Source organism: Diabrotica virgifera, chromosome 3 (genome assembly GCF_917563875.1).
Source record: "Diabrotica virgifera virgifera chromosome 3, PGI_DIABVI_V3a".
Lineage (NCBI taxonomy): Eukaryota > Metazoa > Arthropoda > Insecta > Coleoptera > Chrysomelidae > Diabrotica > Diabrotica virgifera.
This window is the reverse complement of record NC_065445.1, coordinates 223,756,885-223,772,065: the sequence shown is the minus strand read 5'-3', so window position 1 is coordinate 223,772,065 and position 15,181 is coordinate 223,756,885. Positions and strand designations below refer to the sequence as shown.

The 15,181-nt window shown below is 33.4% G+C and overlaps 1 protein-coding gene across 2 annotated transcripts in view; it reads right to left on the bottom strand.

The window, feature by feature from the left end:
• LOC126881536 (adenylate cyclase type 8) overlaps nt 1-15,181 on the bottom strand; it is a 1,218,021-nt gene that overhangs the window by 28,975 nt on the left and 1,173,865 nt on the right. For both annotated transcript variants that reach the window (XM_050645865.1, XM_050645866.1), the window contains exons 19-20: nt 12,974-13,100; nt 4,032-4,147 (exon numbers count right to left, since the gene is read on the bottom strand). In XM_050645865.1, the coding sequence (XP_050501822.1) occupies nt 4,032-4,147; nt 12,974-13,100 (243 nt within the window). The remainder of the gene's footprint in view (nt 1-4,031; nt 4,148-12,973; nt 13,101-15,181) is intronic.

Genomic DNA, 15,181 nt, shown 5'->3' with positions numbered 1-15,181 from the left:
TCCCTCAAGGAATGCATATATTTCGTCGTCATTAATTCCGTTTGCAGGTGGTAACGGTTGAAATACTTCCTCCAAATATCTACCGAAAACTTCTACCTTTTCTCCATCTGTTTTGGCCCAGGTACCATCAGATTTTCTAATTGGTGGGATTTGATCTCGTGGCTGTTTTAGGTGTTTTGTGGCTTTCCAGAGACTATAGTTAGTATCGGCTGAGGGTGATAAGTTTTGTAGATATTCTGTGAATGATTTATTTTAAAGTCTTCCAAGTGTTTCTTTTAGCTGCCTTGCAGCTCGATTGTATCTTTGTCTATCATCTGGGTGCCTTGTTCTTTGCCAGGTGTTTCTTAGTCTTCTCTTTTCGTTAATCATCTCTCTGACATTTAAGGGGCAGTTTACTTGTTTTTGCTTTGGTGTTGTGGTAGGGGTTGATTCCCATGCAGCCGCTTGAACCAGTGTTGTGAAGTACTCCACCGCATCTTCGAGTTCTTTTGCATTCTTTAAAGATATAGCTAGGTTTAGCTTTTCTTAAATTTTATCCCGGAATAGATCCCAATTAGTTTTGTTATTGCATAAGGTTATTGGTTTTTCTTTTAATACTACCGAAGAGTTAATTGTAGCAATTACTGGTGTATGATCAGAGGCAATATCAAAATTTGACTGTATGTCTAGGTATCCTTGTGCAAAACCTTTTGTAATGAAGAAATCTAGGCAGTAAGGTATTTTTCGTCAGGTATTTTTCGATGATCTGTTGGCCAGTAGGTTGGTCGATATGTAGATAGATGGTCTAGTTTTAATTCCTGTTTTACTTGATGAAGTATTCTGCCTCTACCGGGTGCTGTAAGCCGAGATCCCCAGCTGGTATATTTAGCATTGTAGTCACCCCCTGCTAGGAATCTATTGCCAAGACTTTTGAAGAGGTTGGTGAATGCTTCTTTGTTAGGTGGATAATTAGGAGGGCAATAGGCAGCTGAAACCGCTATAAGTCTTGATAATAACTTTTTAAACAATATTTTCAAGAATGTTATATAAACGATATTGCATCTACAGGAAATCGTTTCACTAGTTTACCACCGGAACTACCAATTTTAATCCTTTTTTCTTGATTGTTTAGGTATGTTCTTAAGCTTCTCAATTTTTTGCATGCTTCATCAGTATCTCATCAACGACAGTAGTCCATCTGTCTTTTGATAGTCCAGTCGGGTTAGACGAATACCAGGCCTAACCTTGCATTAGGAGCTGCCCCAAATTTTATTTTTCTAATCTTTAGTGGGGCTCAATAGTAGTGCAAATTTAAAATCTCGACTGAATTGCGCCGTTGCGTTAGCCGTCATCTTGATTTTAAACGAGAACGGTTTTTGCTCAATATCTCCGCCATTTTCAAATTTTCGACAAAAAGTATAACAACCAAAATTGTTGAACATATGATTTTCTATCATTTATATTGTCACTTTTTTTCGTGCCGTCGATATTTTCCGAATTATGGCGGAAAATAGTGACAGTTAGAGCATAATTATTCAATTATCTCGTTTATTATTAGCTTTACGACAAAAATGCTTCTATACAAAAAGAAAGAGAATTAAATTCTACACAATTTTAATCTTTAATTTTTTTTGCTAAAGTCAATATTTAAGGTAGTACGCATGCGATAATGGCGCGAGCGTAAAACCAGATTGATTTTGTAGCAATTGTTTTTGTTCAACATCTACGGTATTTTCAACTAAAATTGTTCCAAATATGATTTCCTACGATTTATTTTTAACAAATTTTTTCATGCGGTTGATATTTTCCGAGTTAACTGGGAAAATAGTAAAAAGTGGTGGGGGGAGCATAATTACTGAATTGAATCTTGTTTCCAAGCTGCCCGAAATTTTATAATTCTATACTTTAGGGGAGATCAATAGTAGTGTCAATTTTGAAATCTCGACTGAATTCCGCGGTTGTATTAGCCGCCATATTGATTTTAAAGGAGAACCGTTGTTACTTAATATCTCCGCCATTTTCAACTTTTCGACAAAAACGGTAGGAACTAAAATTGTTGGAAACGCAATTTCCTACAATCTCTTTTACACAATTTTTTTATGCGATCAAAATTCTCAGAGTTAAGGGGGAAAACAGTGGAAGCGAAGGGGAACCATAATTATTGAATTGTCTTACTTATTATTAACTTTACGACATAATTGTATATAAACAAAAATAAAGATATTTTATACAATTTTTGAAACTTCCAATGAAACACCAACCAAACTAAGTACATAAAAGACATAAGTAATAACTTAAATGCATTAAGTTCACTTAATTTTATTAACTAGCGGGTTTTATTGGTTGAATTTGTCTGTCAATAATTAAGTTTCATGTCATCTAACATATTTTAATATTTCAACAATTTTTTTTTAAATTTTGGACCCTATTGGGGGAAATTTTCCCATTCCCCCCTCGTAGACCCACCACTGGTTTTCTCTAAAATTGTAGTAAATCTTAATTGCAACAACTTCGGTCCTTACACTTTTTGTCGAAAAGTTGAAAATAACGGAGATATTGAACAAAAACCATTGCTATAAAATCAATCAGCTCTTACGCTCGCGCTTTTACCGCGTACGTACTACCTTAAATATTGATTTTATCAAAAAAATAGAGAAAATCAAAATTGTACAAAATTTAATTCTCTTCATTTTTATATAGGCTCAAATTTGTTGTAAAACTAATAATAAACGAGATAATTCAATAAATCAATAATTATGCTTTAACTGTCACTTATTTTTCCCCATAAATCGGAAAATATCGACCGCACGAAAAAAATTATAATAAATAAAATTATAGAAAATCGCATTTTCAATAATTTCAGTTTCTACAGTTTTTGTCGAAAAGTTGAAAATGGCGGAGATATTCAGCAAAAACCTTTCTCGTTTAAAATTAAGATGGCGGCTAACGCAACGGTCACATCCAGTCGGAATTTTAAATTTAGACTAACATTGATCCCCCTAAAGATTAAAATATAAAACTTGGGGCAACTATTAATGCAAGGTCAAATGCTATCCCGATTGTGCTGAGTTTGTCTACCTTTATGATATTCCGATTTCCACAAACCGCAACTCAGGACGTAAATGTATTTGGTTAATAAAATCTATAAAACGTCAAAACCTTGAATTATCCATGTCTGTCTCTCCGTCCTAAATATTGTAAGCTTGCTGTCTCTATTGGCTACGATACTATGCCATATAGACGGCTTCATGTAGGTTTTTTCCCACCAGAGTCTCCATTTAACCAGTTCATCGTGTTGAAGATCTCCCTCCTTGTCTTCTACTTTTATGCTAGGTTCCCTTTTTTTAATAGCATGTCTTTTACATGAATCTCTTCCAGAATTGACAGGTTGGTTCTGTGATCTGTTTAGTACACGAGTAGAATTCTTCTACAGAGCCAAAAATCGAAGACTTTGATCTTACGACTACCGATTTATAAGGGAATTGACCAACCATTGACCTATGCTGTATTTCTGAGTAGCTATCATCATTTTTAGTTATCAGGGAGCCCAAGTACACAAATCTGTCTTGGTTTATGTGAGGTAGAATATTATTTGCCCTGTCTACTATCATTACTTTTCTTTTTCCGCTGTTGATCTAAGTCCGGATTCTTTGCGATCCGGCTTATCTGTTCAATAGGTTCAAGGTTGTTCAATAAGAATTGCGGTGCGATAAGAGAGGACATTGCTACTAGGCTATTTTTTTTGTCATGTTGGTACAGTTTTCATATGAATGTAGAGTATGTGAAATTTTATTTCAATCTCTCAATTCATTATTTTTTTAGAAACCATTTAGTATCGATGGGCCACAATATTTTTTACAATGGAAATAATCAAGTATCGTGCAGTGATTGAACTTTAATTTTTGGAAGTTTTAAAAGCGAAGGAAATTTATGAACGAATGTTGAAAGCGTATAAATACTTTTCGCCTTAAATTATTACAGTGGAAAGTGCGTTGCTAAATTTAAACGTGGTCGTTAATGCGGTAATTTTTGCAGAAGACATATCAACTTACCTTTTGTGTTGTGGGATTTAAACCTGATGCAGCCATGTAGGTTGCAGTTGCGCTGACTGTTTTTATTTTCTCTATACAACAAAAACGTTCCTCGTCAAGTAATTCATCGAAGTCAGCTAAAACAAATTATAATTTTATAGGTAATAATGTATTTTCAATACAGAGTGAGTTTTATGTATGGAAAGCCTCAATTATCTCGGAAACGGCTTGCACGATTTTTATACATTTTTGTGGGTATAGGTCTTCTTATGTGGCCGATATTATAGTGGAAATTACATTATTGTCAGATCTTCTGTTTTTCTGGAAATCTAATGAACTTTCTTATTTCAAATAGAACACCCTATATATTTTTTGCGTTTGGAAGTTCTTAAGAAATGCTGATTATTTTTCTTGTCATATCCCTATACCTAAATGCCATAATTTCGGAGTTATTGCTACATTTACTTAAAAAAATTTAAACAAATTATAAAATTCAGCTTTTTCTGCCAGGTAGACATTTTTTAAGGTTCTTTGGATCATTGGGAACAAAAAAGGTTTTCTGTAATTTTTCTCTAAAGTTAATTGGTTTCGAGTTATAAACAATTTAAAACTGAAAAAAAAAACAAAAAATGACGATTTTCAAGGTTCAAAAACACAAGTAAAGAATATAATTTTTTAAATTACGAAGTACTTAAATTCAAGCTTAAACCTTCTTCTATTAGCTGCCATAAACATTTTTGGCACGTTTTATTATAAAACATCGTTTTTTAATTATTGTTAATGAAGCGCATATGACAGGACGGGTGGGTTGTGATTGCACGCAGCGGTCAAATACCTCCTGGGTACTGAAATTTACCTTTAAGAGGGTTGCTGTGATTGCGCGCAACGGAAGGATTAAGGCAGGTAAACAAAACGGTATATTGTGATTGCGCGCAGCGGTCAAATACCTCCTGGGGTACGTATCCTCATATCAAATGTATCGCCCACAATACCGCACCTTATAATAGAAAAAGCACTTAAAGATATCGGATTACAAATAGCTTCTCCTGGATTTGCATTGTGTAACACATTATTTAGTGTAATATTGTTGTAACCGTTCTTGTGCAAGTGGCCTTAGTAGCCGAGCACATTAATTTTAAATAAAAAAAAATATTAAATACAGTTTCTAACAATATATTTATTTTTTGTTATAGAAGGTTCAAAACAACGCCAAAAGAAAAGCCACCGAAGATATTTCTATCCGGCCCAGCAAAATCATGAACATGGAAATGGGAGATGCGGTTCTTTCGGCAACAACTCAAGACCTATCAAACATTCGGGATAGCATTTACCGATCTTGAAGAAAATTACTTCCACCACTTCCCAAAAATTTGGACGATGTTTTCGACGCTTTGGCTACAATTGAAATTAAAACTTCAATAAATGAAGACTTCCTGCTTTCGTTTAATAAGGAGTTAGGAATAGTAATATTCAGTTGTGAAAAAAGCTTACAATTTTTGTGTAGTGAAACAAAGTTTTTCTGTGATGAGACCTTCAACTACTGCACAAAATTCTTCACGCAGTTATTCACGATTCACGTGGTTCGTAATGGACATTATGTGCCATTAGTTTTTGCACTTATAAAAAATAAAAAGACAGAAGCTTATGAGCAAGTGTTCAGAACTGTAATATCTGCTTGTGATAGCAAGAATCTGACATTAAATCCCAGTGAAATTGTGTGTGATTTCGAAGAAGCTATTCACAAAGTAAGCCGAAACGTTTGGCCCCAGCTAAAGATAACTGGCTGCAGATTCCACATCAGCCAAGTTTGGCTGAGGAAAATACAGAATATTGGACTCAAAAGAGAGTATTCCGACAAGGACAGTGAGTTGGGGAAATGGTTACGCTGGTCTTTCGGCCTCATATATTTAGATAGTACCGATGTTTCGGAATGCTTCGTTGAAGAATTGATTGCTGAAGCCCCCAACGATACCCGTATAACGTCCTTCTGCGATTATTTAACGGAGAATTGCATTTCTGAATCTGCAAGATTTCCTCCAGAGATGTGGGCTTCATGTAGCCCAAGTCGAGAACGGACTACCAACGCCTGTGAATCTTTTCATAGCCATTTTAACAAAAGATTTTATTCTCCGCATCCTAATATTTTTGTATTTTTAAATGAATTAAAAAATGTTCAAGTAGGATCTTATGTGCAATTAAATAGCTTACATTTACAAAAAAAAAATTAAAAATATTAATTATGAAAGAACATTAAAATATGTAACAAATTTGATAGAGAAATTTAAAAATAAAGAAATATCCAGAATAGAATTTGTTAAAACTATATGTTATAAGGCATGTTCAAATTAAATGTCTACATATGTACATTATTTAATACAATAAATATTAATTATAAAAGAAACAATATTTAGTTTTTTTTATCATAACTATTTCAATGTAGTATTCACTTGTTATTATCTTAATTTTTTTAAATTAGCAAAATTTCCGTTCAAAACGAATAAGAAGTCAATAAAACTTCCGTTTACTGTAATTTACGACTTTGCGCGCAATCACAGCATACCTTTTTAAAGAAGTGCGCGCAATTGCACCATTAGCTTAGACACCCTGTTGAGAACCCTGACCGCTGCGCGCAATTGCAGTCTACCCGACAGGACGGGCGATTAGGCTGCATTAACAACTAAAAAACATAAAAAACAATGTTTTAAAATGAAACAAGCTCAAATTACTTATCGGTATCTGATAAAATAAGGCTTTAACTTGAATTAAGGTATTTCGTAGTTTTAAAAATAATATTTTTTTATTTGTGGCTTTGAATCTTGAAAATCGTCATTACTCGCTTTTTCAGTTTTAAATTATTTATAACTCGGAAACGATTAACTTTAGAGAAAAATTACAAAAGACCGTTTTCGTTCCCAATGATCCAAAGAACCTAAAATAACCGGGTCGAAAAAATTTATTTTTATAATTTGTTTTTTTTTTTATTTAAAATAAATGTAGCAACAACTCCGAAATTATGGTATTAAGGTATAGGGAATATAACATAAAAAATAATCAGTATTTCTTAAGAACTTCAAAACGCAAAAAATATACAGGGTGTTCTATTTGAAGTAAGAGAGTTCATTAGATTTCCAGAGAAACGGAAGACCTGGCAACAATGTAATTACCACTATAATATCGGCCGCATTAGAAAGCCCACTCACTTTTAACGAAGAGGTCTGACGCCTGACAGGCCCTTAACCGAAGGTCAAAATTACCACCCACATGCAGTTGTCATTCAGTCGTTGGCGCGGTCGCTTCACAAAACTGCAAATGTGTGAGATCTGGACTGCAGTTCGTTAACTTAACTGACATCGATCGGCAAATCGGATTTTTTAAAGAGAAAGTGGCTAACAAAAACGCAAATAATCCTGAGTTTTTACGTCAATTTATTGATATTTATCAATCACAGCCTTGCCTATGGAAGGTTAAAGATAAATGTTACGCATGAGGTGAAATAAGAGTTATGTATTTCATACCTTCAAAACTGTGGCCGGTTGCTAAAAACCTCAATGTTGCAGATAGTCTCTCTTTCGCACTAATGGCACTTCTCATTCTAGTGTTTTGTTTCTTTATTAAAGGTGTCACTAGTTTTAATAGCTTTTTAAAACATGTTTAATCCATTTTTAAATAATTTTTATAGTCTTCCGTACAGGAAAGCTTTAATTCTGCCATAAGTGCCATGTGAGATAACATGTTTCTTTTCATGAGCCAGTCTTTAACCCAGTAGGCTCTTTTCTTTTTTTTTTGCTTCCTAGCACAATTATTTACCCACACGCTTTTTTTCGTGAGAGGGACATGCTTTCTCGTCGATAACGGCACTGTGTGTGGCAAGAGTCATGCCCTGGAATCTTATATGAACAAACTGGGGAATTTCCCCCATCACTTTCACTACGGTCAGCTAATAAAGAGAAATGACAGCCTATCTCGCTCACGAAGACTTTAACCAATCATTTATGTTAACGCCATATCTGAATGTCACAAATAAAATAATCAAACGAGGCTTAACTCGGCAATGTCAATTCTGTCAAAAGTAATGACAATGAAAGTTAGTGGAAATAATTTTCCATTAGTTTACAGTTTTTATTGTATTATCTTTAACGATTTGTTCTTAGTAATTTCAATTTAAGTTGGTTCCTTATCCTTCGTTGATAAAGTGTAGTTTTGTTTTAGTTACGAAACGAAAGAAGTTTTGTGTTGTGTTAATAAAAAAACTGAACATGGTTTATTATTGTTGTGTACGGTTGTGTACAAATCATAGAAAAGTTAGAAAAATGCATAGATAGGTAAATAGTAATTAGTTTATAACTGTTTTATCTGAAACGAAACAACAAATAAATACACGTAGGTACCTATATTTACAAAAACATTGTCTAACTTTTTTTATATCCCTTTTCCTTACTAAATTTGACAGCAAAAATAACATATACATTTTGTAACTTGGGAATTCCGAATAAGTTATAAGTAGTACTTAGATATTATTTAAATAAAATACTTTAACAAGCTTTGTAAGTTCTGGTATTTTATTTTAATAATATAGGTGAGATTATTTCTCGTAAAATAAGAAGATATTTTAATTAGTAACAAAAGGGCCCGCAAGAGGCGCTGAACGGATGAAATTAATGCTTGTCCATTTAAATTTCCCGCCAAATGGTGATTAGTTAACACTACGGTCGCATGTGGCGAAAGGAACCAAATTTTTACAGTGAGTTGCCTATCTATCCGGTAATACTATATTATTTATCTATGGCAAGAGTTGCGATTCCCTACAGATCTTTACCTGAAGAAAAAGGTCATCAGATAACAAACTGATTCTAGTGTGTGTCGGTTTTCGATAACTGCCTTCAGTCCTGGCCTACATGCCATATCCTCTTCGTTATCCGTAAGTAAGTGGCCACCTTAGATACCAAAATCTATAAAAATTGTGCCAAGCGTTTCCAAGATAATTGAGGGTTTCCATACATAAAACTCACTCTGTATAATATACAATAACACACTACATCATAAAATGTGGCGACTTCAACGCGAAAATGGGAAAAAAGGCGGTAAAACTTGACTTACTTTATTGTAAGACTTGATTTATTTGATGAGAGAATCTACAATATGCATACATTTATCACTTGTCCGCTTATCTAGATAAAATTCTGCATAGTACTTAAATATGAGTAAAATAAAATAAGAAAAGGTAGCTTTAGATTTAATTCCATTCCATTGATCCGATTAAATTCGATTAAATCCAATCCAATTCGAATAAATTAATAATTCTATTAATCGAATTAAATCTAAAGCTGCTTTTCCTTATTTTATTTTACTCATATTTGAGTACTAAGGATGCATAATCCTGTTGGAATTTTATCTGTGTAGATAAACGGACAGGCGATGAATGCATGTTGTAGATTCTCCCATGTCCGCTATTTATCGGCATGCATGCTTTAGAAATAGTAAAAAGCTCAGGCAATGGATTGTTAACAAGGATTATGCATTTCGTCCTAAAAGAGAATTTTCTCTTTTCTCTTTTGTTTAGATAGGTGTCGCTAACGGGTCCGTCAGCAAATAATATTTTATTACAAAAATTGGAGACAAATCCTTTATAAACGGTATAAAATTTTATTAATAATCCCTTTAAGGGCTACATCATATGGTGGTGAAGAATTAAAAGATAAATTATACAATTTAATAAAAGACATATTATGGGATGAAGAAAAAATGCCGGAAGAATGGTACAAAGGACAAATTATCACGATTCATAAAAAAGGAGATCAACAGATGTGTAATAACTACAGAGGACTGACGCTATTAAATACAGCATATTATAAAATCATGTCCGCCTTAATACAACGAAGACTGACCGAAGCTACCACGAATATCATAGCACATTATCTATGCGGATTTGTTAAGGGAAAGTCTGCAACGTGGATATAAAATAGAAATTGAACTGCTTTTTATAGATTTTCAGCAAGCATGTGATACAATAAAAAGATCAAAATTAATGGTAGCTCTGAAAGAAGTGGGAATACAAAATAAATTAAGAAGCTTAATACAAATGACAATGAGTAGAACTGTAGTTAGTATAAAAACTCAAGTAGGCGACACAAAAGAATTTGTCATCAATAAAGGGGTGAGACAAGGAGATTCATTATCAGCAACTCTGTTTAATCTTGCCCTAGAATACATCGTCAGGAAGATCAACAAAGGCTCCCTCCGAACGAGAGAAGGACAAATAATAGCATACGCTGATGATATTGTGCTAATAACAAAAAATAGAAAAACAATGAAACGAATGTTAAACGAAATGGTAATAGAACGAAAATAATGGGATTAAAAATAAACCAAGCAAAAACCAAAATAATGAGGTTAGAGTAGGAGAATACACTTTTGAAGAAGTCGAAAAATTTAAATATTTAGGAATATTAATAACAAACAATGGAGAAAGAGAAACCGAAATCGAAGAAAGGATTATTACAGCAAATAAGAGCTTCCGTGCAAATAAAAAATTACTTAAAAATAAGTTATTGAGTAAGAAATCAAAAATGAAAGTATAAAAAACAATAATTCGACCGACGATGATGTATGCTGCCGAAACTATTAGCATGACAAAAAAACAAGAGGAAAGCCTTAGAATACAAGAAAGAAGAATACTAAGAACAATATTAGGACCAATAAAAATAAATGACAATGAATTTAGACAAAGAGCGAACCTTGAGCTACTGGAAGAAATTAAATAGGATATAGTTTGTAAAATAAAACAGCAAAGAGCAAAATGGCTAGGACACATATGGAGATCCGGATCAACTACGACGATATTCTCAATATTGGAATGGACACCAGCTGGCAAGAGAAGACGTGGAAGACCAAGATCTACATGGTTACAAGAAGTAGTAAGTGATCTCAACAAGGCGGGCATACGACATTGGAAGGAAAAAACCAGAGACAGGAAAGAGTGGAGAAAAATAACCGAGAAAATTCAATAAGGAACATGAGGACTGATCTACCTCCAAACATAGATCTAGAGAGCTTAAGCGGCGTAACCCCTAAAGGGGTATTCAGCCACTATATATAAATTAAGGGCTACATCACAGAACGTTTTCGATTTTATTAAAAATCATCATGAGTGTTAAAACACGTTGGATGCCACTGAGCCACCAAAGAAATACTAGGTAAAAACCTTTTACATGTTATATAGTGGCATTAAAGGTGCATACTTGATTAAAACTCCATAGGATGGATATAGATTAAACAGAATAGTGCCCTTAGGTAAGGTAAGATAACACGTGAGATGTAAATTGAGTTGGTTACATTACAACAATCTATTGGCAAGTCAAATTGACTCAGTCATGACTTATGGCGCCTTACGTTTCCTGAATCCATTCGTTGCCGTTCACGCGCCAGCGAGTGATATCATTAGTTTAGTCAGGTGCCGTTTAACAGAATCGCTCCTAGGCGAGTTCCATCCTTTTCGATAGGCAGCGAATGGGTTAACCCCAGCCACAGCAACCAAACTCAGAGTAGCCCAAAGAATAATGGAACGATCGTTACTTGGACCCACTCTCAGAGACAGGCTTAGAAGTGCGGAAATAAAAAGCAGTATTACAACAGGCATCACAGATGTCATAGTATGGCTGAAGTGGAAATGGGGGAGATATGTGGCCAGAATGAATGTCGGGCGTTGAATCCAAAAAATGACAGTGTGGAGACCACGAGCAGACATATCCCAGGCAACCAAGTGACGTCATATAACGTTGAGAAACGTCAGTTTTTGGTTGAATATAACACGTGTTTGAACATTACGTCATATAGACGTCTTTTGTAGGTGATTTTAAATACGTAAGATTAATGACGTTAAAATTACGTGTAAAAAACGTTTTAATTTCAGACAGCCTAAGTCTGACGTCACAAAATTGGGAGGAGCTTGCTTGTTTGTATTGACTCCAAACAATTTCGTTTAGGTATAGATAACGCTAAATGTTCATAAGAAATTTCTCATTTATTGTTTACGTGGTTTGTGTCTTGTGTGATAAAATAAGACTTTTCATTTAGATATTTAGTTGAAGAAACGTGTAAATTAAGAGATTTTTATGTGTTTTTGCTCAGTGAGTTAGTTTAATGCAGTAATTGTTCTTGAAAACTATTTGAGGTTATGTTTATTTGTTTTTAATTAAGCGTTAAATGAAGATATTAAGACAGCGGTAAATTAGGATATTAGTATGCAGGATAATTTGTTAATAAAGTATTTATTAGTTTCATATAATATATGTTTGTTTCAGTTTTGACACAGTAAGTAGGTATATATAACTAGTGAAAATTCTATAATGTGAGGGCTGGTACAATCATGTAGAATCAATGATGCTTCTAACCTAGCGCACAAGCGATCTTAAACAAGTGGTAGTATTACCTACTTATATCTTCGACACATGGGACGTAGACCTATAGGTTTCATGTTATGTACCTATTTTTTATACTATTTTGAAACATCTGAAAGAGGTCACTTTTTGAAAGTATTAAAGACGTGATTTTACCGACGTGAAAAAAACGTAGATACGATTACGTTTTAAAATCGTCACAATTATGACGTCAAATCGATGAGACAAACACACGTGATTTTCAACGTCAGTACTACGTCATAGAAACACATCAGTTGGTCATTTTTATGACGTGTTATCTACGTTATAAAAACGTCGTTTGGTTGCCTGGGATGAAGCGTAGGTAGACCACCTAAACGATGGACAACCGACGTCAACAGAACCGTTGAGAATTGGCTGCACTCACACTGCACACATAGGTACCGACAGGAATGGAAGAAATTAGGGGAGGCCTTAGGTCAACTTTAGACGTAGAAGGCTGGATGATGATGATAATGATGATAAAATGGAGTAATTTACAGATACTTTATAATAAAAATATACCTACACGTAAAAAATGTTTCTTACCAATGATTTCGTTTAGTAGTCGTATACATTCAACTCCCTCGTTGATGTCTTCAGAGTAAAAGTCTGTGAAATTCGGAATACTACCAAACAGAACTCCTACCTCTTCTCTAAATTGGGAATACAGTTCCTGTAAAAAGGAATAAATAATAGGTAAATTATTTTATTGAATCATCTATAATATGCATCATAAAATAAATGAAACTATCTAAAATTTTTGAAATTATTTTAAGAATTTTAAAGTAATATAACACTATTCTCGGTAACAGTAAATAAGGCGAACTTACAAATAAATTCTCATACTAAAACTACTAAAATTATACCTATCCCAAATACTAGAAACGGAAAACATCTGCCGGTTATTATAACCTAAAATCGATTTTTTTACTTCGCCATAATTGGTTGCAATAGTAGCTATTTGTATAACAAGGGAGGAAAGTGCTACTTTTCCTCCCGAGAATGAAGTTTATTGCCCGACGCGTAGCGGAGGGTTATGGAGGGTGTATGTGATACATATGGTTTTTCCACCTTCCTCAAATAACAAGTAATTTTTTCATTTTTACTTAATTTATTTATGTAACTAACCAACAAAATTTATTAGAACTAAAACTAACAAGTAGGTACAATATAACTGTCAACTGTCAAATTATTAATGTAAACATTGTTAAATCAAAATAACAATTTACTGTTTTTTACCATTTTGCAAAATACAGGATGTTTTATAAATACACGTTAAAATGTATAGATACTTACGTAATAGAAAATAGATATTGCACAGGGCGTCAATAAGTTATATTTCATGAATGAAATACCATGACGTCACTTTTACTTTTCCTCCTAGGGAGGAAAAGTAGAACTTTGCTCCCTACAATCAGGTCCGGAAAAGTATACTTTCGGAAGAGGTAGGTGGAAATAATAATTTTTAGGTTGTTTTTGTCCCGGTTATAACCGGTTTTTTTACTAACCGGTTATTTATAACTAAAATTAACAAGAATGTGTGTGTACTTTGTACGCACGTAAGAAGTTATACTTCTACTACATCTTATGTGATTTTTAAGACAATACCAAAAATTTAAAAAAATAAAAGAATAAAACGCACACAAACACATTGAAAAATGCCACAAAGAAAAAATGATTTCTGAACGATAATAATTGTTGGCAAAAATTTTAAATACGCATTTTCTGAAAAAAAAATTATATAACAAATATACTTACAATCATAACATGCACAAAAAAATAAAACTTGCATCGGGAATTGAACCCGTGAATTTCGTGGCACTTTGATTCGTAATCGAAGCGTAGACTCACTCGTCCATTCCCACATTATTTATCATGTGGAAAAATACGGTAACTGAACGTTTTACTGTTTGACAGTTGTTTTGAAAATTAAATTATGTAGTTTAAATTTTGTGGAAGAAAATATAAAAATATAACAAAACAGTAAGAAAACAATATATTAGATGAAGATTGGTAGAACTTTTGTTGGTAATCAAATTAAGTATGTAAATCAAAGCATTACATACCTACTAGATAAATAAATCTACGTCAAAAAATCATAATTTAAAAATAAAAATCGAACCTAATTTGGGATTTCTCTCTAAAATCCGCATTCTTGAGAAAATAAATGTATGTATTTCAACCTAATCCAAATGTATAATTACAATATGATTATAATAAAAACTACTTACCAAATTAGAATGAGTTTTCCTTGTCCAAAATATAGGTATATGAAAACTATTTAAAAAGGCAGTGTAACTATTAACTAACTTTTGTTTGTTGTTTCTTTTCACACAAATTTTAAAACGCAACAGAACAAAGCTATAATGCGCATGCGCCCGGTCGCTAGGTTTTACCATATAAAAATTCACCCTCTATCGCCGGTAAAGAAGTATAACTTCAAAAAACCGAACTCAAGTTTTTGGAATAACAGGGTTTTTTGACCGGTTATAAACGCTAGGTTAAACCGTAAGTAAAAAAAAACCGCTATAACCGAAAACCGGTGTTTTATCAAAACCCGCCACGTATATTTACGTTTTCGTTAATAGAGAACAATCTTTTTCTACTCTATGTCATATTATGTACAAGTTTTTAGTTTGTGACAACTGTCATTATAGATAGCAGTGCGTGAAGGGTTTAAAGTGTGCGTGAAGTAACAATGTATTTTAAATGGGATTTACTTTTTCGCACACTTTCAATGAGTTTTTTAGGCAC